Source organism: Rhinoraja longicauda, chromosome 4 (assembly GCF_053455715.1).
Source record: "Rhinoraja longicauda isolate Sanriku21f chromosome 4, sRhiLon1.1, whole genome shotgun sequence".
In the NCBI taxonomy this organism is placed as follows: Eukaryota; Metazoa; Chordata; class Chondrichthyes; order Rajiformes; family Arhynchobatidae; genus Rhinoraja; species Rhinoraja longicauda.
Window position 1 is genome coordinate 49,625,315 of NC_135956.1, and position 23,967 is coordinate 49,649,281.

The window sequence follows — 23,967 nt, forward strand, 5'->3', positions numbered from 1 at the left end:
ATGGATGGCTGGTTAGTTACATCTGTGAGAGAAAAAATAGTTTATCATTATTTAATTTGTTGGAGTGTACATTTGAAGTGTCATTTCCCTCTCAAAGGCCAAAGAACCTGCTATGCAGTTCCTACCTTTTGTTTTGATTTCTGAAATAATTTTGTACTTTGTGAAAATAATGGTTTATTTGTATTTTTAAGCTGAACAAAACTAACAATATGCAAGGAATTCTATACGTGAAGTGTAGAAAAATTGTAATGAAATTAATTTTGGTTTGTGGGATGGAGCAAATTTAAACATAATATATAATTGAAAGTACATTAAAGATATTGCTGTTTGCAATGTGTTGAAATGTGGACTCAATTTATAGAACCCATTATTTCATATTTAGCATCCAATCGACAGCTTATTAGAGAACTGTCAACAGAGCTAAGGTGTTTCTAATAAAGTGCTTACTTTTAAAATCGCTTCCTGAGACATTGATACGTTTATTTTTGCTTTTTTTGTTTTGTTTGGTGTCGTAGCAGCCAAGATAACCTTAGAGTTTGACGTTGCTTTATTTGCTATTAATGGAAAGTAAATCATGGCTCAAATGCTGAGATGATAGGAGAAAGTGCGAAAAGTTGATTCATCTTTGTGCAGTGGTACTAATCACTTTTAGAAAATATAATAATTTTGCAAGTTAAGATCTTGTTAAAGATTACTAAGGATGAGCTTGTGCAGCCATTCTGCAGCTGCGTGGCTGCATTGAAGGCCATGTTAGTCAAATGACAGGGAAATATTGTACTTTTGGCACATTAATGAGGGAGGGCATTAGAGGAGTTCCCTGTTACAAAGCCTAGTCTCTAGTGGGCATATCACTATGAAGCGAAATTTCATGTTTCTGAAAAGATTGTGGAATAGGTGCTCATTGATTCAATAGAGTTTTGTGAGGAGGACTATTGCCTTCTATTGAAAAGGTTTACAATCTTTTTGGCACACTTTGGAATTTGTTAAATGCTGGATTTTTTATGGTTATATGCCACAACTGGTGCAAGTTATTTTCTGTATAACTTAACATTTGGAAACTTCTGAATATATTATATTGCACAACTGAACAGAATTAAATATGTTGGCGTATCAGTTGCATTATAATAATAATAATATTCATTTATTGTCATTGCAACGAGTACAACGAAATTAAAAAATAGCCAATCCTGACGGTGCGTACAAACATATATGCAATAAATGCAAAAACAAATAAATACATAAATACAATTAAATACAATTATATTAAGTACAAGATTTTTTAACGGTGTTGCCTAGTGCAAAGGTAGTGTTCAGTTCTCGTATGGCCCTGGGGTAAAAACTGTTCTTAAGTCTGTTTGTTCGGGATTTGATCGACCTGAAACGTCGACCAGAGGGCAGATGAACAAACAGACGGTGGCCGGGGTGGGATGGATCTTTTATTATTTTGCCTGCTCTACTGAGGCAGCGTAGGCTGAACAGGTGCTCCAGGGAGGGCAGTGAGCAGCCGATGATCTTCTGGGCCGTCGTGATGACCCTCTGAAGGGCCTTCCTGTCCTTTTCTGAGCAGCTGGCATACCATGTGGTTATACAGTATGCCAGCACACTCTCGATGGAGCAGCGATAGAAGGACAACATGAGCTTCTCCTGCAGGTTGGTTTTCCTGAGGATCCTCAGGAAGTGGAGTCTCTGCTGTGCCTTCTTTACTGTGGTGATGGTGTTGGTAGACCAGGTAAGATCCTCTGCGATGTGCGTACCCAGGAACCTGAAAGCTGGTACCCTTTCCACACAGACCCCATTGATGTAGAGTGGGTCGTAATCTCCACTGGTTTTTCTAAAGTCAATTATAAGTTCCTTTGTTTTGGAGGAGTTCAGGACCAGATTGTTCACTGAACACCATGCTGCCAGCCTTTGGATTTCATCCCTATAGGCTGTCTCATCTCCTTCTGAGATGAGTCCAACCACAGTCGTGTCATCCGCGAACTTGATGATGGTGTTGGTGGGATGGGTGGGGGCGCAGTCGTGAGTGTAAAGGATGGGGCTCAACACACAGCCCTGTGGTGAGCCGGTGCTCAGTGTAATGGTGGAGGAGAGGTGAGGGCCTATTTTGACGGTCTGGGGGCGGTTGGTCAGGAAGTCCTTGATCCATTGGCAGATGGTTTGGGAAAATCCAAGGTCGGAAAGTTTGGTGACCAGTCTGCTCGGGATGACCGTGTTAAAGGCAGAGCTGAAGTCGAGGAAGAGCATCCTCACATAGCTCCCCTGGTGTTCAAGGTGGGTCAGTGCAGTGTGAAGAGCAGTGTCGATGGCATCCCCTGTAGACCTATTTGCTCTGTAGGCAAACTGGTGTGGGTCGAAGGTGGGTGGGAGGCTGGCTTTGATGTGCTGCAGGACCAGTCTCTCGAAGCACTTTGTGATGACCGGTGTGAGTGCTACCGGACGGTAGTCGTTAAGTAGTGCTAGTGACATATTATAAACCACTGGCTTCTGTCAGAGTGAGTATTCATTTTATAGGAATGGTGCCCACTGCCACCTTTGCAAATTTGAATAATGACAACAAGGAACTGTTGATATGAGTGTCGGTTAACACCTTCACATTGTGCTGCTTGTATGCCACCCATGATATTCACCGTTTTGTGAATGGTTTGTATGATGTGATGGCTTTCTCTATGCTTGCAGTTATTGTTCAAGTGAGTTGAAGCTGAACATGCAGAAGGCATGTTTGGTTTTCACCACAGTACTGTTGGGAAATCCACAGTTTTGCAAAGTACTATTGCCTTGTACCATGAATGGGAGATAGCAAGTTTTCACATTTTGACTGCAATATACCACCCATCTTGGGTAAGGAGCTAATTTATTTTCAATATGACCATGCAGTTTATCAGTATCTGTTTGAAAGCAAGTTTCTGAGAGAGTTCTGATGAAAGATTTTGGACCTGAAACATTAACCATTTCTCTGACCTGCTGAATGTTTCCAGTATTTTATATTTTTATGTTTGAGGGCAATGATTCCCTTTTTAAGAAGAATTTGCTGCATCAGTATCTTTCCATCCACTTCCTCATTAATATCACACTCTGCCTCGTAGGAGCCTCCAATTTTTTCTGATTTAATTTAAGAGTTTAGCTAGAGTTTACCAGGTTCCCTTTTGTTGCTGAGTTAATAGTTACAGGATTAGAGATAGCATACTTATTCATTTAATTATTGTATTTTCTCTAGTTCTACAATTTGTGCTGTTGTGTAATTAATGTTAAGGCCATGTGTTTGGTATGATTAAAAAATAACATTAAGTAAATTGCAAGTCATGTTCTGATAACAAAAATGTTTAATTGTCATATGTACCTGCAATGGAACTGTGAAATTCTTTCTTACTGCAGCTCAAAAGGCCTGTAACATGCAGATGATACAAAATCAAAAATACAATAAATTAATAACATGCTAAGTAACCATAATAGTGCAAATACCAAAGTCCATGGGTAACAAAGACACAGTTCATAGAAGTTCATAGGATCTGAAGAAGGGTCCCAACCTGAAACGTCACCTACCCTGTTCTTCAGAGATGCTGCCTGACCTGCTAAGTTTCTCCAGCCCCTTGCCTCTATTTGTAAACCAGTATCTACAGTTTGTCGTATCTAATTTTCTTCAGACGAAGAAAATAGTTGCAGAGGTTAGTGCACAGTGTTCAAGAGCCTGGTCTTTGCTGGGGAAAAAGCTGTTCTTGAACCTGGTGGTCATGGTTTTCAGGCTTCTGTACCATCTTCACAATAGTAGTGAAATAAGAATGACCAGGGTGATTTGTGTATTTGATATTAGATGCATTTTTGAGGCAGCGCCTCAGGTAGATCCATTCATTGGTGGGGAGGTCAGTACCTGTAATTGACTAGACCGTGTCTACCATACTCTGTGGTCCCACTTTGTTCCTGGGCTTTCGAGTTGCCTAATCAGGCCGTGATGCAACCAGTCAGTGGTCTCTGCCCGACACATGTTTGATCGAGTATTTGTCGATATACCAGATCTCCTCTACCTTCTAAGGAAGTAAAGCCATTGATGAGATTTATTTGTGATTGCATCAATGTGCTGATTGGATCAATGTGCTGAGCCAGGACAGATCTTCAGAGAAGTGCTTGCCCAGGAACTTAAAGCAGTTAACACTCCACCACCAACCCAACAAAGATTTGTTCTTTTCCCTCCAAAAGTCAACAATCAGCTCCTTAGTCTTGCTGATCTTGAGAGGAAGATTGTTGTTCTGCCACAATTCAGTCAGATCTTCAGTCTAACTCTTGTACTCTGACTTAGCATTACTCGTTATTCTTCCAAGAATGGTGATACAGCATTGGAGCTGTGTCTTGCGACATAATCATGGGTATAGAGAGTAGAGTAGAGGAATGAGAACACAGCCTTGTGGTGCTGTATTGTTGATGGCTATCAAGGAGAAAGTGTTGTCAATTCATACTGATCATGGTCTGTTGATGAGGAAGTTGAGGATCCAATTACATAGGAATGCGCAGAGGCTCAATTTGGTATTCGGTGATCTGATTGGATGGAATTATGGTGTTGAATGCCGAGCTGTATACGATGAACAACAGTCTGGTGTATGTGTTACTAGTGTCCAAGTGGTGCAGTGGATAGCCTGTAAAATCACATTCCCTGGAGATCTATTGTGGCAAGAGGCAAATTGTAGTGGGTTCAGGTCCTTAGTAAGGCAGCACTTTATAGCTATTGACAATAGTGCCACTGGTGGGTAGTGATTGAGCCTGTCATCTTACTGTTCTTGGTATCATTGATGTTATTTTCAAGCAGGTGGGAAACTTTGACTTTAGTAATGACTGCAAAATTTCAACTAGTTGGTTCATGCAGATTTTAAGAACACTGCCAAATACACCACCGAGGCTAGATGCTTTCCAGGAGCTCACCCTCTTGAAGGATATTCTGACATCGTCCTTGGTGACTGAGATTAGTGTCTATGTGGGTCCAGAAGTCATATCGATGTCCACCCTTCCATAGTGAGTGTAGAGCTTGTCCAGGACTGATCCTTTGCTGTCTGTCACCTGTACTTTCACTTCTACATGGTTTTGCCTTGTAGGAAGTGATGGCATGCAAGCTCTGCCACAACTGATGAACATCCCTCTCAACCTCCAGTTTAGTATAAAAGTGTCTCTTTGCTTTCGGTTGGCCTTCTTGAGCTAATACCCGGACTTTGTTTATGACCCTACATCGCCTGACTTGAATGCCCAAGATTTGCTCTGACACAGATTACAAATCTCTTGGTTCATCCAAGGCTTCTGGTGCGGAAACACTCGGGTAATCTTGGAGGAAACACTCCACCATGCATTTTCTTAAGTTAGTAACAACTATTTGTTCAATCCTTTGCGAGTCCTTGAACATAGCCAATCCACTGATGCCAAGCAATTGCAGAGCCATTCCTTTACCTCCCCTGACCAGCTCTGTGCAATCCTCACAGCTGGAGTTGCGCTCTTCATTTGCTGCCTCGATGCAGGAAGAATGAATACAGCCAGGTGGTTTGATTTTCCGAAGTGAGGGCAAGGGATATATGATTCTTACCTTGGTGGAATAGCCGTGATAAAGTATTTGATTCTCTGATGTTAAGACATGCACGTGTGATGGTTAGGAAGTGACTCCAAATTGGTCATGTTGGAAGTCCCTCACTGTAATAGGAAATGCGTTGGAGAACACCGTTTGGGGTTGTTGGAGTACCACACAATGCTCCTCCAGAGCTAGTTAAGTGTCGAAAGACAGCAGACAGGACGGGGACAAATTCCCTTGGGAGTTCTTTCACTTTTGGATGTTCCAGGAGCGATGAGCAAGAGTTGGTAAGACTGCTACATCTGAGCACAATGAAGCAATTACCAAAAGGCAGGCGTTCAAACTCGATGCTTTTGTCAAATCTCTCAAATAAATCCAAAAGAATTATACCAAGAACTGTCCAATGCTTTTTTGTATAATACTCCCCTGGTTCCACTGTTGTTGCTCCTGTAGATATATCTTTGCCACACCCCCAATGGGTCTTGGTTTTTGCAGAGATAACATTGAATTACGTTATATATTCCAATATCTTCTCTTCATCATAACATGTGTTCGGTTTGGTGTGCATAAGCTTCATAAGTTTTTTTCTGATGTTCAAATATTTTCTCTGCCCTCCATAATGTTTGGGACAAAGACCCATCCATTTATTTGCCTCTGTACTCCACAATTTGAGATTTGTAATAGAAAAAAAATGACATGTGGTTAAAGTGCACGTTCTCAGATTTTAATAAAGGCCATTTTTATACATTTTGGTTTCACCATGGAGAAATTATAGCAGTGTTTATACATAATCCCCCCCCCCATTTCAGGGCACCAATAATCTTTGGGACACAGTAATGTAATGTAAATTAAAGTAGTCATGTTTAGTATTTTGTTGCATATCCTTTGCATGCAATGACTGCTTGAAGTCTGTGATTCATGGGCATCCACCAGTTGTTGGGTGACTTCTTTGCCAGGCCTGTATTGCGGCCATCTTTAGCTTATGCTTGTTTTGGGAGCTAGTCCCCTTCAGTTTTCTCTTCAGCATATAAAAGGCATGCTCATTTGGGTTCAGATCGGGTGATTGACTTGGCCACTCAAGAATTGACCATTTCTTAGCTTTGAAAAACTCCTTTGTTGCTTTAGCAGTATGCTTGGGATCATTGTCTTGCTGTAGAATGAACCGCCGGCCAATTAGTTGTGAGGCATTTGTTTGAACTTGAGCAGATAGGATGTGTCTATACACTTCAGAATTCATTATGCTACTACCATCAGCAGTTATATCATCAATGAAAATAAGTGAGCCAGTACCTTCAGCAGTCATACATGCCCAGGCCATAACACTCCCACCACTGTGTTTCACAGATGAGGTGGTATGCTTTGGATCTTGGGCAGTTCCTTCTCTTCTCCATACTTTGCTCTTGCCATCACTCTGATATAAGTAAATCTTCGTCTCATCTGTCTACAATAACTTTTTCCAGAACCGTGGTTGCTCTTTTAAGTACTTCATGGCAAACTGTAACCTGGCCATTCTATTATTGCGGTTAACCAGTGGTTTGCATCTTGCAGTGTAGCCTCTTTATTTCTGTTCCTGAAGTCTTCTGTGGTCATTGACAAACCCACACCTGACTCCTGAAGAGTGTTTCTGATCTGTCAGACAGGTGGATTTTTCTTTGTTATAGAGAGAATTCTTCTGTCATCAGCTGTAGGTCTTCCTTGGCCTGCCAGTCCCTTTGCGATTATTGGGTTTCATTGGGTTGTTTAAATTAATACTGATTAGCTAATTAATTTATTGCATCGTATGGGAGGCGCATTCCCAATCTCGTTGTACCCTTGTACAATAACAATAAAGATATTGTATTGCATTGTATTAGTAAGCTCACCAGTGCTCTTTCTTCTTAATGATGCTCCAAACAGTTGATTTTGATAAGCCTAAGGTTTGGCTGATGTCTCTAACAGTTTTATTCTTGTTTCTCAGTCTCATAATAGCTTCTTTGACTTTCATTGGCACAACTTTGGTCCTCATGTTGATAAACAGTAATAAAAGTTTCCAATGGTGATGGAAAGACTGGAGGGAAGACTAGGTGTTGAGAGCTCTCTTATACCTGCATTAAGGAGGCAATTAAACACACCTGAGCAATTACAAATGCTTATGAAACCATGTGTCCCAAACATTATGGTGCCCTGAAATGGGGGGACAATGCATAAACACAGCTGTAATTTCTACGTGGTGAAACCAAAATGTATAAAAATATCCTTTACTAAAATTTGACAATGTGCACTTTAACCACATGTGATTTTTTTTCTATTACAAATCTCAAAAAGGCAAATAAATAAATGGTGATTCTTTGTCCCAAACATTGTGGAGGGCACTGTACTTGTGGAATGCTGGGCCCTTAGTGACCTGACAAATATTTTTAAGTAGCTGTGAAATTGTCTTTGAATATAGATTTGCAGTTCAGGATAAATGTTGTCAGCTTTTTGTCAAAATTATTAATATTCATCAACTTGGAAGGTCTGTGCTGTTTTAAAAAAAACTATTCCACATACATTGGGATGAATACAGGATAATTTTGTCTTTTGGCTAAAAGTCTGACTGGGAATTAAATAAATGCTTACACTGCTCAGGATAATCAGAAATTAATGTTTGTTTTTCAAGGTTCGTGTTTCATTCGCACTGATCAACTGGATGGTGAAACTGACTGGAAGCTTAGGATAGCTGTTTGTTGTACACAGAGGTTGCCAGCATTGGGTGTAAGTATAATGCTTACGTCGGTGGCGGGGAGGCCTCACGGTCGATGAGCGTGAGGGGGGAGGGGAAGATGATGGGGACCCAACATGGGGGAACCACCGTGAGGGATAGTGGGAGAACAAAGGGGGGCCCGGGTGGGGGGGGGGGGGGGGATGACTTGAGTTATGAATCCTCTGCCCAGGGGATAAGTCTGTGTTCGTTTGTTTGTTTGTTCATTTGTTCCGGTGAAGGCGCTGTGCACATGGCAGCCAACAGTCGCTTTTCTTTTTCTTTTAGTTTTCACTTTTAATTTCAAGTTTTTGTGTACCTTGTATATTGTGACTGTCGGCAGACCAATTTCCCTTGGGGGATGAATAAAGTTTACCGTATCGTTTCCCAAATGCTTAATTTATTTTGTATTGCTCCTCCTAATATGCTTTTTTTTTTAAATGAGATTAAGGCACAATAGTTTTATGAAAATCAAGTTACCTTCAGTTTTGTTCCAATGTCTCAAATTGTGGATTGAATAGGTTTAGCACATGCTGTTAAGTGCACACTCATCATTTCTGTCCAAAGAGTGCTGCAATTGAAGTAATCGATCTGCTTAGCAGTGCTGACATTATTGCAGATGCTGCTATGCATTTGGGGATAAACAGCAGCCCACATCTTGAGGAGTGATGACAGTGAAACCGTTAGCATTCACTGCCCAATGAAACTTCCATGCATGTGAATGTTGGAAACTTGGAAGTCCATGACAGCCATTCAGTAGCGGGGCATGCTCCTCATGGAGACACTTGTGGGAGATAAAACTGAGATGCCTCCACTGGCATGACAGATTTCTGTGCTAGATCCAAGGCAACACAAGCGGCATTCATCCCTTAAATTAAATGGAAATTAATTTCTTGAGCAACAAATAAGATTTAATTTGAAAGGACACCTTTAAATATTGTTTCATTTGAAGTCACAAATGGCCTTTTAATTTGGGTAATTAAGATTTTCGGATTTTTCCAAGCTTCTTTGGTGTTTTAATGACTTTGTGACATTTAAGTTGTATGTTTTTGAATCTTGCAAACATTGTTTTTTTCTCTCAGCTTTTCAATAATTAATTATTTTGACAGTTGTCAGCTTTTCTCAGTTTGAGCTGGGCATCCTTTAGTTACTCTGCAGTATGCACCTTCCCATGTGAAGCGCCATGCCATAGAAAATTCTACCAAGTTGTAGAGATATGATTGCTCAGGGCAAATTCATATTTTACTTTCTTTCCCAAGGTCAGGAGGTGAGCTAATCATGCTTACTATTGATTACAAAATCCACCCCAATGTTACTGCACCCTTGAGTACAAGTGGCCTACCATTAGTTTGTACATAAGCATCAGCATTGCCAATCGAACAACGACTGAAACATTTAACCCCACAGAGCTCTACAAGGGAGTGGGGGAAAACCTGACCTACTTTTAGGCAATTGAGTGGGGCAAGTGACTGAAATGTCTGGGCTAGCCTTTTGGGACCAGCGACCACAGTTCTATAAGCTTTAAAGTAGTTCTGGAAAAGGACATGGCTGATCTACAACCTGAAATTCTAATTTGGGGCAAGGCGACTTCATGGTTCTTAGACAGAAACTTACAAAGGTTGATTGGAGTAGCTTGTTTGCAGGCAAAATGACATCTGGAACGTGGGATGCTTTCAAAAGGATCTTGGTGAGAGTTCAAGATATGCATGTTTCTGTTAGAGTGAAGGGATAGGATTGTGAGGGATAAGATATACACTCATTTGGAAGGACATGGTTTGGCTCGGAATAGTCAGGTTGGCTTTTTGCATGGGTGGTCGTGTCTCACAATATTGCTTGGGTTTGTTGAAGTATCCAAGAAGTTTGAGGATTGGGCCATTGATGTAGTCTATGTGGACTTCAGCAAGACCGTTTAAACACAGATGCTGGTTTAAACCGAAGATAGACACAAAAAGCTGGAGTAACTCAGAGGGACTGGCAGCATCTTTGGAGAGAAGGAAAGAATCTGAAGAAGGGTCTCTACCCGAAAAGTCACCCTTTCCTTCTCTCCAGAGATGCTGCCCATCCTGGTGAGTTACTCCAGCTTTTTGTGTCTGTCTTCCGTTTAAGGTTCTGTATGGTAGACTGCTCTGAACGGTTTTATAATGTGGGATCCAGAGAGATCTATCTAACTGGATACATAATTGGCTTCATGCTAGGAAGCAGAGGATGGTGGTGGAAGTTTTTTTCTTGCATTCTGACTGCTGGTATGCCTCAGGGGTCAATGCTGGGCCCACTTCTGTTTGTCATCTATATTAATGATTTGGATGAAAATGTACATGGCATGATTGGTAAATTTGCAGATGGCATTAAAATAGGTGATGTCCTTGACAGTGAAGATAGTTATCAAGATTTGCAGCAGGATCTTTATTAGCTGCACAAGTGGGCCAAGAAAAGCTAAGGGAATTTAATTCAGGTAAATGTGAGGTGTTTTTTGGGAAGACAAATTGAAGAATGGCCAAAGTGAACTGAAATGACCTGAGGGGAGTGTTATAGAGCAGAGGGATCTAAATGTACAAGTACAGAGTTCCCTGCAAATGGTGTCGCAGGTGGATTGGGTTATGACGGCAGCTTTTGGCACGTTGACCTTCATTGGTGTGGATATTGTTGGGATGTTATATTACCGTCGTATAAGACGCTGCACAGGCTGCACCTGTAGTATTTTTTTCGTTTGTTCATCCTGCTATAGGAAGGATATCATTAACCTGAAAAGAGTGCAGAGAAAATTTACGACTGAACTTGAAGGCCTCGGCTACTGGCAGAGATTGGCAAGGTTTAAGTCTTTTTTGCTTGGAGCACAGGAAGCGGTATAAAATCATGAGGGGAATAAATAGGATGAATGCAGAGTCTTTTTCACAGGATAGGGGCATCAAGAGCCAGAGGTCATAGGTGGGAGGAAAAGATTTAATCGGAATCTGAGAGGCAATGTTTTCACTCGGTGAATGACTGAATGAGCTGTAACACAATTTAAAAAAAACATTTGGACATACATGGAAAGGAAAGCTTTGAACATAGAACTTTGTACATAAATCAGTACAGCACAATAAGGTCCTTCATCCAAACATGGTGCCAAGACCAGCTCTTATCTGCCTGCATATAATCCATATCCCTCCATTCCCTGCCCATATGCCTATCCAAGGGTATCTGAAATGTCACTATTGTATCTGCCTCAACCACCATTCTAACAGCGTGTTCCAGGCACTCGCCACCTTCTGTGTAAAAATAAATAAATAGTCACTTACCCCGCAGTTGCATCTCCATTAAATATTGCCCCTCTCACCTTAAAGCTATGCCTGCTAGTATTTTATTTTTCCATCTTGGGGGAAAAAAGTTCTGACTGTCCGTTATCTATGAAAATTATGCCTCATAATTTTATACACTTCTATCACATTGGTGCTGGTCTGAGCGCTTCATTGCACAAATTTGTTTTCCAATGGGCCCTATAGCATAGCGTCAGTCTTCAATTAAAGCACTCTGGCTCCTGTATGGGGTAAGTCGTTGTCCCAGGTTACCACCTGGAAACTAGATTAAAAGATCTATATGGCATCCATTCCATCGACTAGATCGCTTGCAGCAACTCATGACCATTGCAGGAGCTCCCGGGATGCGCTGCAGTGCCGGAAGAAGGAAGACCCCGGCGGGCACGCCCAGCACGTATGATAACAGACCTGGCTTGCCGCCGCAAAGAAAGACCTGGTAGGCCGTGGCCTGCTGGGAGGATGCTTGATAACTGCCGAGCTTGGCCCTGAAGACTGGAGAGTCAAGGTAGAGGGAGCAGCTGGCAACGACGGACACAAGGAGTAGGCCAGTAGAAGAGGGACTGTGGTATTGTCTCCAGCGCCATCAAGGTTGGCTGCTCGGTGGCATCCCTGGGGCACAGAAGCAGTCAGGCGAGGAGAGAGGCATTGGCTCACAGACGACAGAGAAGGCCCTGCAGCAGCCGAGGGCTTACCTGGATCAGGAGCCGCTCCACTACATCCAGCAAGTGGACCAGACATTGGACGTTTTGTAAATGGCACCAAAATATGGCAACTTGTGCATGTGGGATTATGCAAAAAGAATTTCACTGTGCAGTACACACGTAACAATAAAACACCATTGAACCATTAGAAGTCTTCCTGCAAGCTCCAACATTCTAGTGAAAACAATTCAAGTCTGTCCAACTGCTCCCTGTAACTAATACCCCTAATCCAAGCATCATTCTGGTAAAACCCTGCTGCACCTTTGGGCCAAGTACAGGCAAATAGGACAAACTTAAATGGAGCATCTTGGTTGGCCAAAATCAGTTCACAAATTCACATTTTAGTAGTAGCATTAGGACATTCAGCCCACCGAGTGTACTCCGCCACTCAATCATGGCTGATCTCTGCCTCCTAATCCCTGCCTTCTCCCCATAACCCTTGACACCTGTTCTAATGAATGAATGAATTAATAAGTTTATTGGCCAAGTATGTGCATATACAAGGAATGTGCCTTGGTGCTCCGCTCACAAATCCCAACAAAAAAATATAGTTAACAATTAAGAATAAAGCATAAACACATCAAAGGAATAAGGATACAACATTATGGTCTAAACATGTGGGTGAAAATAAACCAGAGCAAAAAAGGGACTGCAGACTTTGGTTATTGAGTAGAACTACTACTCGTGGAAAAAAAGCTGCTTTTATGTCTGTCTGTGGCTGCTTTGACAGTCCGGAGTTGTCTTCCAGAGGAAAATGCTTCAAAGATTTTGTGGCCAGGTTGAGAGGGGTCAGAGATGATCTTGCCTGCTCGCTTCCTGGCCCTTGCAGTGTACAGTTCGTCAACGAGGAGAAGGTTGCAGCCAAACAACCTTCTCAGCTGATCGAACGATCCGTTGCAGCCTCCGGATGTTGTGCTTGGTGGCTGAGCCAAACCAGACCATGATGGAAAAGGTGAGGACGGACTCAATGATAGCAGTATAGAATTGGACCATCATTGCCTGTGGCAGATTGTGTTTCCTCAGTTGTCGCAGGAACTACGTCCTTTGTTGGGCCTTTTTGACTGTGGAGTCGATGGTGGCCCCCCATTTAAGGTCCCTGGAGATGATGGTTCCAAGGAACTTAAATGACTCCACAGATGTGACTGTGGTGTTGTTGATGGTGAGTGGAGAGAGGGGAGGGGGAGCTCTTCGAAAGTCTACAATTAGTTCCACTGTCTTACGAGCATTGAGCTCCAGGTTGTTGCGATGGCACCAGGACGTCAGCTGTGTCACTTCCCATCTGTAGGCAGATTCCTCCCCATCCTGGATTAGTCTAATCAGGGTTGTGTCATCCGCAAACTTGAGGAGCTTGACAGAGGAGTCTGTGGAGGTGCCGTCGTTGGTGTAGAGAGAGTAATCAAGATTTTGTCCATCTCTGCCGTAGAAATATCCACTGACATGGCCTCCACAGTCCTCTGTGGCAATGAGTTCCACAGATTAACTATCCTCTAACTAAAGAAGTTCCTCCTCGCTTCCTTTCGAAAAGAGTGCCCTTTAATTATGAGGATATGACCTCTGGTCCTAGACTCTCCTACCAGTGGAAACATCCTTTCCACATCCACTATGCCGTTCATTATTCTGTAAGTTTCAATGATGTACCCCTCACCGAAACTCCAGCGAGTAGAGGCCCGGTGCTGTCAAGCGCTCATCATATGCTCACCCTCTCATTCCTGGAATCATTCTTGTAAACCTCCTCTGGACACTCTCCAGAGCCAGCACATCCTTCCTCAGATATGGGGCCCAAATCTGCTCAGTACTCCAAATGCGGCCTGACCAACACATCTCTGTTTTTGTATTCCAGTTCTCTTGATATAAATGCTAGCATTGAATAAGCATTCCTTACTACTGATTCAATTGCAAATTAACTTGGCTGAAGAGCCGCTTTCTGTACTGTATGACTTTGATGTGACCTTGAATTTATTTAGCTTCTGTGCTGAGAGATGATGTGCATAAATTTTAACTTCCAATGCTAATCTAGGAACAAGTAGAATCATCTTTTTTGCCTGTATTCTGAACTAAAGATTCCCAATAAACAGAAAGGTGGCCTTCTGCTTGGAGATGGAGGAACCAGCATCAGGTTTTAAGGACGGCATGATATTCGAAGCAAATGATCAATTAATACATTGGAATGGAGGATATGGTAATATCTTGTTCAGCACATCAACATGTAGTGAAACATCCCAGGGCAGTTTATGGTAGTAGTATCCTGTAAAACCTCAGAGGGCTACAGAAGATATTAGGAAAGTTTGAAGGAGGAGGTTTTAAATTAAAAAAGCTTTAAGGAAGGTGTTATGGTGAAATTGCGAGGGAGAACACCACAGCTTGGGTCCTTGTCAGCTGAAGGCATATCTGCCACTGGCAGAGCAATTAAATTCAGGAGTGATCAAATCAAGAACCGAACGGCAGTTGGTGATCAAAAGATAACTTACTTGAAGTAACCAGACCAGCTAATGAGTCATTAGTATTCTCGATCTTTAGCCTGAATACAAAAATAAAAATGGTATTCACAATGTAGAGCTTTCTTGCAAAACACATATGGCTAACTGATTAAAATCATGCATTAGAAGTATTTTATAGTCCAGCTGTTTGAAATTCCAGTTAATATGTGCTTGACAATCTGTACTGATAAGGAGCAATTTATCCTTCATTATGTTATCCAAAGCTGTATAATGGTACAAACAAATCTGAAAGGGTAAATTCCTGCTGTATTTGCGAACCAAGAAGTCAAGTAATTGCTTTTATTTTAAGCATATAATTGCAGTTTCAACCGTGCAAAGAAATGTATATATGTGCAAATACACAGTTCCATTAACTTTTTGATTATTTGTTTTGTTGAAATAGAAATTAATATCATAAATAACCAGCAGGATAGATAATTTATTCCAAGCTTGAGGCATCTGAATTATGTGATGTTGAGTGGCTGCTTTTAAACAGCTTTTAAGTTATGCAAGCCATTGTAGCCCCAATGTGCCCACGAACTTGCTGTGAAACTGTTTCCCACATTTTGGTATTTTTGGCAAAGCAAAAATATAAATGTGTTGCCTATGACGATTCAGTTAGAAAATCAAAAATAATGTATAGCTGCAGTGTTCAATCAGATAATAAATTGAAAATTCTTTGTAGTTTCCCCAGGACCTATCTGAATGGCACATTTTCAAAGATTTGTCATGTCAGCTGAAATGTTGATTTTTTTTCCAATGGTGTTTTCTAAAATAAAATCAACTCCCTATTCATAAAACAGCATTACTTTCAGAATTCATATGCTTTTAAATTCTTTGTCCTCTCAGGAAATTTTAAAAAAACTACGTCTCAAAGCAGGTGAAGCTTGAATGGGCATTAAAAAAAATCTAAATTAAGCTATCAAGTGGTGATGATTTTGTTGTAAGTCATTTGTAAACTAGTGTTGTTAAAATTACTGAGAAAGAGACTTAATAACTCTTGACTTTTAATAAAGTCGTCAAAGTTATCTCAATAGTCACCATTGTAAGAGTCTACCGATGATTTGAGAAACATTTAATGTTAAATAACAACTAACAATAGGCTTGAGCATTCCGAGTAGTTGATGCATTTTAACTAGATGCTTTAAGGTAGGCTTTTACTTCAACATTTTTGTACAGATGGGATCCAAAGTTCAATTGTACCATGAAAAGTGTTTTGTTTTTTTATGTTTGAGCTAACGTTACAAAAAGCTGCAGTTTTTTCCCCATTGGTAATCTTTTTAATTATGTAAATTTGTGCAATGATGAAACCCTAAAGATGTTTTACAATTAAGCTGTTGCTCATGAAAAAATTAAATTTTATTATCATATTACACTATATCAAAAACATATTTTAATGTTAGGAATTTATAACACAAGAGTTAGCGTTTTGGTCCATACAGTCAAAAAAGTGCTATTTAGCTTATTCCTGCTCGTTGTTTCTGTTTGCAGCCAAGTAGGTTTGAGCTAGGTATCATAAATTTGAAAGTCCTGGCCATCAGTTTTTTTAAGACATAGCTTTTTCACTCATCCTTCTACCAAATGTAAGTTCGATCCCTTAATTATTGACCCCTGTACTAAAAGAAATGGGTCCTTCCTGTTCTTAATTGTGTACAACTCTAAGTCTCTCCACATCCCTTTGTTTCAAAAGAAGTTGATCCCAGTCTCGTTGTTTTTTACTCATTATTCTGGATTCTTGCAACATCAGCAAATCTGCATCCTCTTTATCATCATCTCATGCTTCCTGTTTGATTGCAAAAATGTACACACAACTTGAGCTCTTGAATAATCTTTGTATTCTCTGAAAAAGTTCAGCAGCCTCGAATTTTCTTCCTCAAAATGAATCTCACTGCCAATTTTGATGTCATTTAAGAAGCGATAATTGTGGCCACTGCCACAATTTAATTTATGTCATTGTAAAACAAAATATATAACTGCTGAGCCTGCAAATCTGCTCTAATATTTATTCTGGCTGGGGATCGATATAATGCATACCCAGCAATATAGTCCAGTTTTATTTCGCAGTTCAACCCACATGGCCTCATTTGATCTTTCTTGCATTTTAGCCCACTAAGCTGCAGTGGTTTCCTTAACCAGTTATATGACACTGCCCCTCCACCACTATCTCATCAACCAGGAAAACTTTTGTCCACCTTTAAGATGTTTGTTATTAATAGTCACAGTATCATAATTCCACACATCAATTCTTTCACTTAATTTCTTTATATTTTCATAAGACCATGCATTAAAGTGCACATCTTTCTTTTAAAGATCTCCAATTACATTTCTAATATTCAAGTTTCTTTCAATTCCTCATGCAATATGAAAAATATAAAAGTGGGAACATTTGAGTTGAACGAAATATAACTGTTTTTACATAGTCCGTTGGACTAGGGGAAATTCCAAGCCACTTCAGACAAAAATAAACTATTCCAAAGGAATCATTGGTATTTGCATTTTGAGCAAAATATGCATGATTCTGCTAGATTGCTGCTGGCAGTCTTACACCAGTTTTGTAAGTAGTGATGTGTAATATGAACAAATCTCTTGCTGCCAAAAACACCGAGTGGAATAGTATTACTCTGTCCGTTATGATCACAGAATTGTGCTGCTGATATAACATATAACATATAACATATAACAACTACAGCATGGAAACAGGCCTGTCCGGCCCTACCAGTCCACGCCGACCATTCTCCCTGACCTAGTCTCATCTACCTGCACTCAGACCATAACCCTCTAATCCCCTCCTATCCATATACCTATCCAATTTACTCTTAAATAATAAAATCGAGCCAGCCTCCACCACTTCCACCGGAAGCCCATTCCATACAGCCACCACCCTCTGAGTAAAGAAGTTCCCCCTCATGTTACCCCTAAACCTTTGTCCCTCAATTCTGAAGCTATGTCCCCTTGTTGGAATCTTCCCCACTCTCAAAGGGATATGTATCTTGAAGAAAGCCCAAAATCTTTGAGATGGGATTGAGAGGCAGGAAGGCCAGCTTTAGAACTAATAAATCTTAAGCATGTTGATTAACACAATGAATCATCCCCCCCCCCCCCCCCCAAAAAATTCACTTATGTCACCTAGTCTCTAGAATTTCTAACAATTTTAATCCCTCTGAGCAGTGTCTTCTCTTTTGAGAATCTGCAGTTCTTTGGAAAACCTGTTTGATAAATTGGGCAGAATTTTGTGTAGCAAGTAGAGGCCATCAATGTCTAGAGTGATGTTATGGGGAAAGTTGTTTTCCAATATCCAAACCAAGATCCAGGCTTCAGCTCCCTGACCATGTAATCTTCTAATCCCTTCTCACCCACCTAACCCAGATGGCACACCCTTAACTTTAACTTAACTCTACAGCATTAACTTGCCTGTTCAGTCCTACACCACCATAATAGGATAGGATCAGAGAACCGATCAGAGAATTCATTCATTCATTCATTTGAATGAGAATATTTGGCCCAGAGATTGGGGAAAGAGAGTGATTCCATTTCTTTTTTGGAAAAAAGAATCATTCATCTAAAAGAGCATTTTAAATTAATATATTAATCTTTGATTTATAATACTTGAAATTGTTTTAATCTTTTGTTTAAAAAAAAAAGTATTTTGCCTATCAGAGATACTTTTAAATTTTAAGACCTCACAGACTTTGACAATGAACAAAGCTCTTTCCATGGCTTTTCCTCTGTCAAAGGTTATCTGATCGGTGATGGGGCATTACCCATAAGGCAATACTGCATGACGCTGTTTTGCTACCGAGGCGAAGCTGTGCCCCTTTACCAGCTTTTCCAATACGGAAAGTTGTTCTTCCACCTCCGTCTCAGGTAGATGCAGGTGAGTAGCAGGCCTAGTCTACTGCCACTTTACCTTTAAATGGTTTACCTTAATTTTAACATCCTATATTTTTATTTTAAAACACTATATAGCAATATATATTAACGATTTAGACGAGGTAATTAAATGTGATATCTCCAAGTTTGTGGATGACACAAAACTGGATGGCAGTGTGAGCTGCGATGAGGATGCTATGAGGCTGCAGGGTGACTTGGATAGGTTGGGTGAGTGGGCAGAAGCATGGCAGATGCAGTATAATGTGGGTAAATGTGAGGTTATCCACTTGGTGGCAAGAACAGGAAGGCAGATTATTATCTGAATGTATCAGATTAGGAAAAGGGGAAGTGCAACAAGACCTCGGCATGCTTGTACATCATTCATTGAAAGTAAGCATGCAGGTAAACAGGCAGTGAAGAAAGCTAATGGCATGGTGGCCTTCATTGCGAGAGGATTTGAGTTTAGGAGCAAGAAGGTCCTATTGCAGTTGTACTGGGCCCTGGTGAGACCACACATAACATAACATAAGAACACTTTATTGTCACTCGGCTTTTTACACCGAACGAAATTTCAGCAGTCACACAAAACACAGCAAAAAAGAAAAGAACACAGGACACCCGACCCCAACACAAACATCCATCACAGTGACTCCAAACACCCCCTAACTGTGATGGAGGCTACAAAACTTCCCCTCTCTTCCCCCCGCACCCACGGACAGGCAGCTCGACCCCTACCGAGGCAAACGACACGCACAGCCCCCGCAAGGGGATGGAAGGCCCCGCGGCCGAGCCGCCCTGGGCACCGAAACGTCCCGCGGCCGCACCGGGCGATGTTAAGTCCAGCGGCCAAGCCGCGCCGGGCACTGAAACGTCCCGCGGCCGCACCGGGCGATGTTAAGTCCAGCGGCCGAGCCGCACCGGGCACTGAAACGTCCCGCGGCCGAGCTGCACCGGGCACCGAAATGTCCCGCGGCCGAGCCGCACCGGGCACCGAAACGTCCCGCGGCCGAGCCGCACCGGGCGATGTTAAGTCCAGCGGCCGAGCTGCACCGGGCACCGAAACGTCCCGCGGCCGAGCCGCACCGGGCGATGTTAAGTCCAGCGGCCGAGCCGCACCGGGCACTGAAACGTCCCGCGGCCGAGCCGCGCTGGCGATGTTAAGTCCCGCAGCCGAGCCGCGCCGGCGATGGAAGGCCCCGCGGGCGAGCTGCGCCCCGGGGAAGAGACCTAATAAAAGAAAGGTTTCCCCCACCCCACCCCCACACCCCACACCCCACCCCCCCACCACACATACACAGCCAAAAACAGAAACAAAAACCATCCCAACACCAACACAAAAAAAAAAAAAAAAAAGACAAACAGACTGCCAGAGAGCCGCAGCCGTTAGGCGCAGCCAACTCCTCCTATTCTTGCTAATTTTATGTTTCTATAAGATCCCCTCTCATCCTTCTAAATTCCAGTGAATACAAGCCCAGTCGAGTATTGTGTGCAATTTTGAACTCCCAATTTGAGGAAGAACATTATTGCTATTGAGGGAGTGCAGCGTAGGTTCACCAGGTTAATTTCCGGGACTGACATATGATGAAAGAATGGGTCGACTGGGCTTGTATTCACTGGAATTTAGAAGGATGAGAGGGGATCTTATAGAAACATAAAATTCTTAAAGGATTGGACAGGCTAGTTAAAGGAAAAATGTTCCCGATGTTGGGGGAGTCCAGAACCATGGGTCACTGTTTAAGAATAAGGGCTAGTCCATTTAGGACTGAGATGAGGAAAAACTTCTTCACTCAGAGAGTTGTGAATCTGTGGAATGCTCTGCCACAGAAGGCAGTGGAGACCAATTCACTGGATGTTTTCAAGAGAGAGTTAGATTTAATTCTTAGGGCTAAAGGAATCGAGGGATATGGGACACAAAGCAGGAATGGGGTACTGATTTTAGATGATCAGCCATGATCATATTGAATGGCACTGATGGGTCAAAGGGCCAAAATGCCTACACCTGCACCTATTTTTCCATGGTTCTATCTGTTTTGGATCGGATTCCTTCTCCCCTCCTACCTGCCTGGTCAAATGTATTAATGCTTCCTATAAATGGTCATTGTAGGTTACTCAATGTCCTGCTATAATTTTTTCATTGCATCTCTGTGCTCAGAGGTACAGGACCTCTGATTAATGATTCCCTGCTAAATAAAGATCAGACCAAAACAATTCCCTTTAATATCTTCTAAATAATTTCAAAGTTCTGCTCAAAATAAATTTATCTTCTGACATTGATCGCATTATGCTACTATAATATAGATCCCGTTGGTTTTATCTCTTCCATAAGGTTGCATTAATCATGAACACAAGAAAATAGGAGCATGAATATGCCACCAGACCCCTCAAACCTGTCCTATTCAATATCATCATCATTGCCAAGCTAACCTCCACACCTCTGTGCCAGATCCCCATGTTCAGTATACCAAACATTTAACCATTCCCACCTTAAATATTTCTTCTAGTCTGGCCTCCAACACCCTCCAGAAATTCAAAAGATTCACTGCCCAAAGAACAGATCTGTACAGCTTCCATTTCTCTCCATTTTATTGTAGTTTGCATTCATGTACACATTTTCTAATGATTTACATCATATACATTTAAATGGTTATTTTAACATCCAAAAAAGACTGGTCACCAGCTTTTTTGGCGGGTGCCTAGGGTCTTCAGCTCTGTACCTAGCTCTCTTATTTCTTCATTACTCATCACTACTAAAAACAAATCTCTTCATGACAGGGAGATTGGTTAATAAGGCATGCCAACTTGATTCTAACGATTGTGCTATATTTACATTACATATTCTGCTGCAGCTGTACCTGAAATTGCCACTGATTTCAAAAATATTTTTATATTGAAGTATAATCGATATATTTCACAACTCCAGAGCAATAAATTTGAAGTGCCTGCAAAATTCACTTTGTGTATTTTCTTTGCACATGGCAATATGTTTCTTTTAAATAACTTGATTATATTTTAGTTTTCTTAAAATTCTTTGTTATCCCTGTACAGTCATCTTAACTGCTAGTTGTTACTCATGGAATGTCCTCCCACAATTTTGAAATGTAGACAGATGCATTCCAGTTCACAAACTCTGAAGGAAGAATGCTTTATTTTTAGCTTTTGACAATTTGACCATACTGTGCCTTGAAAATCATGAAGATTACGTTGAACTACATGTATTTAAAGATGCTGCGATGCAGCTTTTATTTATGGATTTGTTGCACTCAGAAATGGCATAGCAAATCGTGGATTGCCTTTTTAACCACAGTTCAAGTAAACCATTAACAAGTTCATTAATGTGTGACTTGATAATACTATCCGAATACAACTAATGCAGCTTTTGATAAACACCATAAATTGTGCATTGTTCGCCATGAGTATCCATATCTTTGAGCAATCTTGTATGCAGTAGATGGCAGAGTTGTATGAGTGGCTAGGAATAAAGGAGGAATAGGAATATTTGCTGCAGGATTAGGTTTAATATAGTTGATTTTCCTTTAAGCTGCTTAACCACTTATTTTTCAACTACAAAAAAACTTTTTGGCAATTAATGTATACATTCTTTAATGGCTTCTGTGGGTTTTTCAGTGCATAAAGAAGTTATTAACAATTATGGTTAAGCTGGATGAAAGAAAATGAAGGAAATAAAGTCTGTTGCTAACATTTTTGTTAGAAAATGCTTCCTGTTTTACACCGGAAGGAATAGAGAATATAGCCATAAGTAACTAAGCGGCAAAAATCTTAATCCAGTTTCTCTGGCAGTTCAACTAAAATGGAGCCATAATTAAGTTTTAAACTTAAACTCAACCTTTGAAAATTGAATTGTTTTTTTTAATGCACCATCAATGTTAATTGCAGGCTCAAATTATAGACCCACTGTGTATATCTGGAAGTGCAGCATCATTGAATGGCGATGGTTTCTAAATGAAGATTAAAAGGTTAATAGGTTTGCATTTGGTTCTGACAACTGAATTGGAACCGCTCAAGAAATGGAAATGTGAGCATTTAGTCATTTTTGGCTGTATGATAATAGTAAAAGATACCTGCTTGAGAAGCTATGAAGAAATATCCCAATTGTAGAAATTTAAATATGAAAAGATTCCATGTGAAAATAGATTGCATTTTATTAAATGTTTATTTGGACATGAGTAAATTTTATCTAATGTCACTTGCTTATGGCACATAAAATTATAGTCATACCTTAAAAGGGGGTTCACTTTTAGGATTTGTGTATTATCCCAAGCCCTCAGAAAATTACTCAAACCTTGGGCTTTGTTGTGCTACACATGAATACTGTTTTCAGTCTGTTAAGATCAGTTAGCAATGCAACATTTGAAAGGTTAGGTTGACAAATTCGCATGGCAGAAAATTACTATGTTAATAAAACTGTTTAAATGTTGGAATAAGCTGTCAACATTCTTCAGACCGAAAGCATTAGCCTTTGTTAATTTACAATTATTTCTAACTCAGCAATTCAAAAGTGATATCATTTGTGCAGCAACTTGAGCATTGCAAGCTAAATGTAGTACACATGTGTTAGGTGACAGTTTCAAAGTTTCATATTTAACTGTTTGTTTATTTCATGGCTAATAAGTTTCATGTAGGTTAATACTTGGGCTGTGGCTGTGAAGCATTGAAATATTCTGATGATGTGAAAGATTAAAAAGTAAGTTTTATGATTTTCTTCTGGAGCTGGTAACTAAGAAATCCAGAGGAAATGCAATATTTTTCGAGCAATATTCCCAGTAAAATTTGGTGTTCTGTTATGGACAAGTGGAGCTTGATTTGTTCAGGCACTCCCAATTAATATTTCCAATTCTACAATTTTAAATTCAAAATTGTACAGCTTGAGTAAATTTCACGAAGAAATATGTTAAATTCAATTCACCTTCCGTTGTCTAAATATTTGAATGAAATGTTTTCTTAGAAATGTTAATCTTGAATATCTAATAAATGGCATTTTACCAGAAGTATTTATGTATATGGAATGCCACCTACTGGGCTAGTGACAAAATGACATTAATGATACCAACAGAGATACCAACAGACTGCAAACGTTGTAGCTTCATTACTGCATTAAAGCTTCACCCAAGTACTTTTTGCTTTGCTGATTTCTACCAACACATTTGTAGTTAATATCTGATTATGAGGTTGGAAGATTAACTTTATTTTTGCATGGTGAGTCCAGAGTTCATATGTGCCGGTACAGTACTGGAAGTTGCTCAAGCTTGGAAACTAGCGTGTCTCAAAGACATTGGCTTTTTTGAAGCTTGGGTTTAAATTAGATCTATTTTGTGCATGACGTAAATCAATGATGTTAGGTACTGTC

At 40.7% G+C, this 23,967-nt stretch overlaps 1 protein-coding gene across 2 annotated transcripts in view; it reads left to right on the forward strand.

Moving 5' to 3' along the window:
- atp9b (ATPase phospholipid transporting 9B) overlaps window positions 1-23,967 on the forward strand; it is a 298,121-nt gene that overhangs the window by 106,440 nt on the left and 167,714 nt on the right. For both annotated transcript variants that reach the window (XM_078397707.1, XM_078397708.1), the window contains exon 8: window positions 8,178-8,272. In XM_078397707.1, the coding sequence (XP_078253833.1) occupies window positions 8,178-8,272 (95 nt within the window). The remainder of the gene's footprint in view (window positions 1-8,177; window positions 8,273-23,967) is intronic.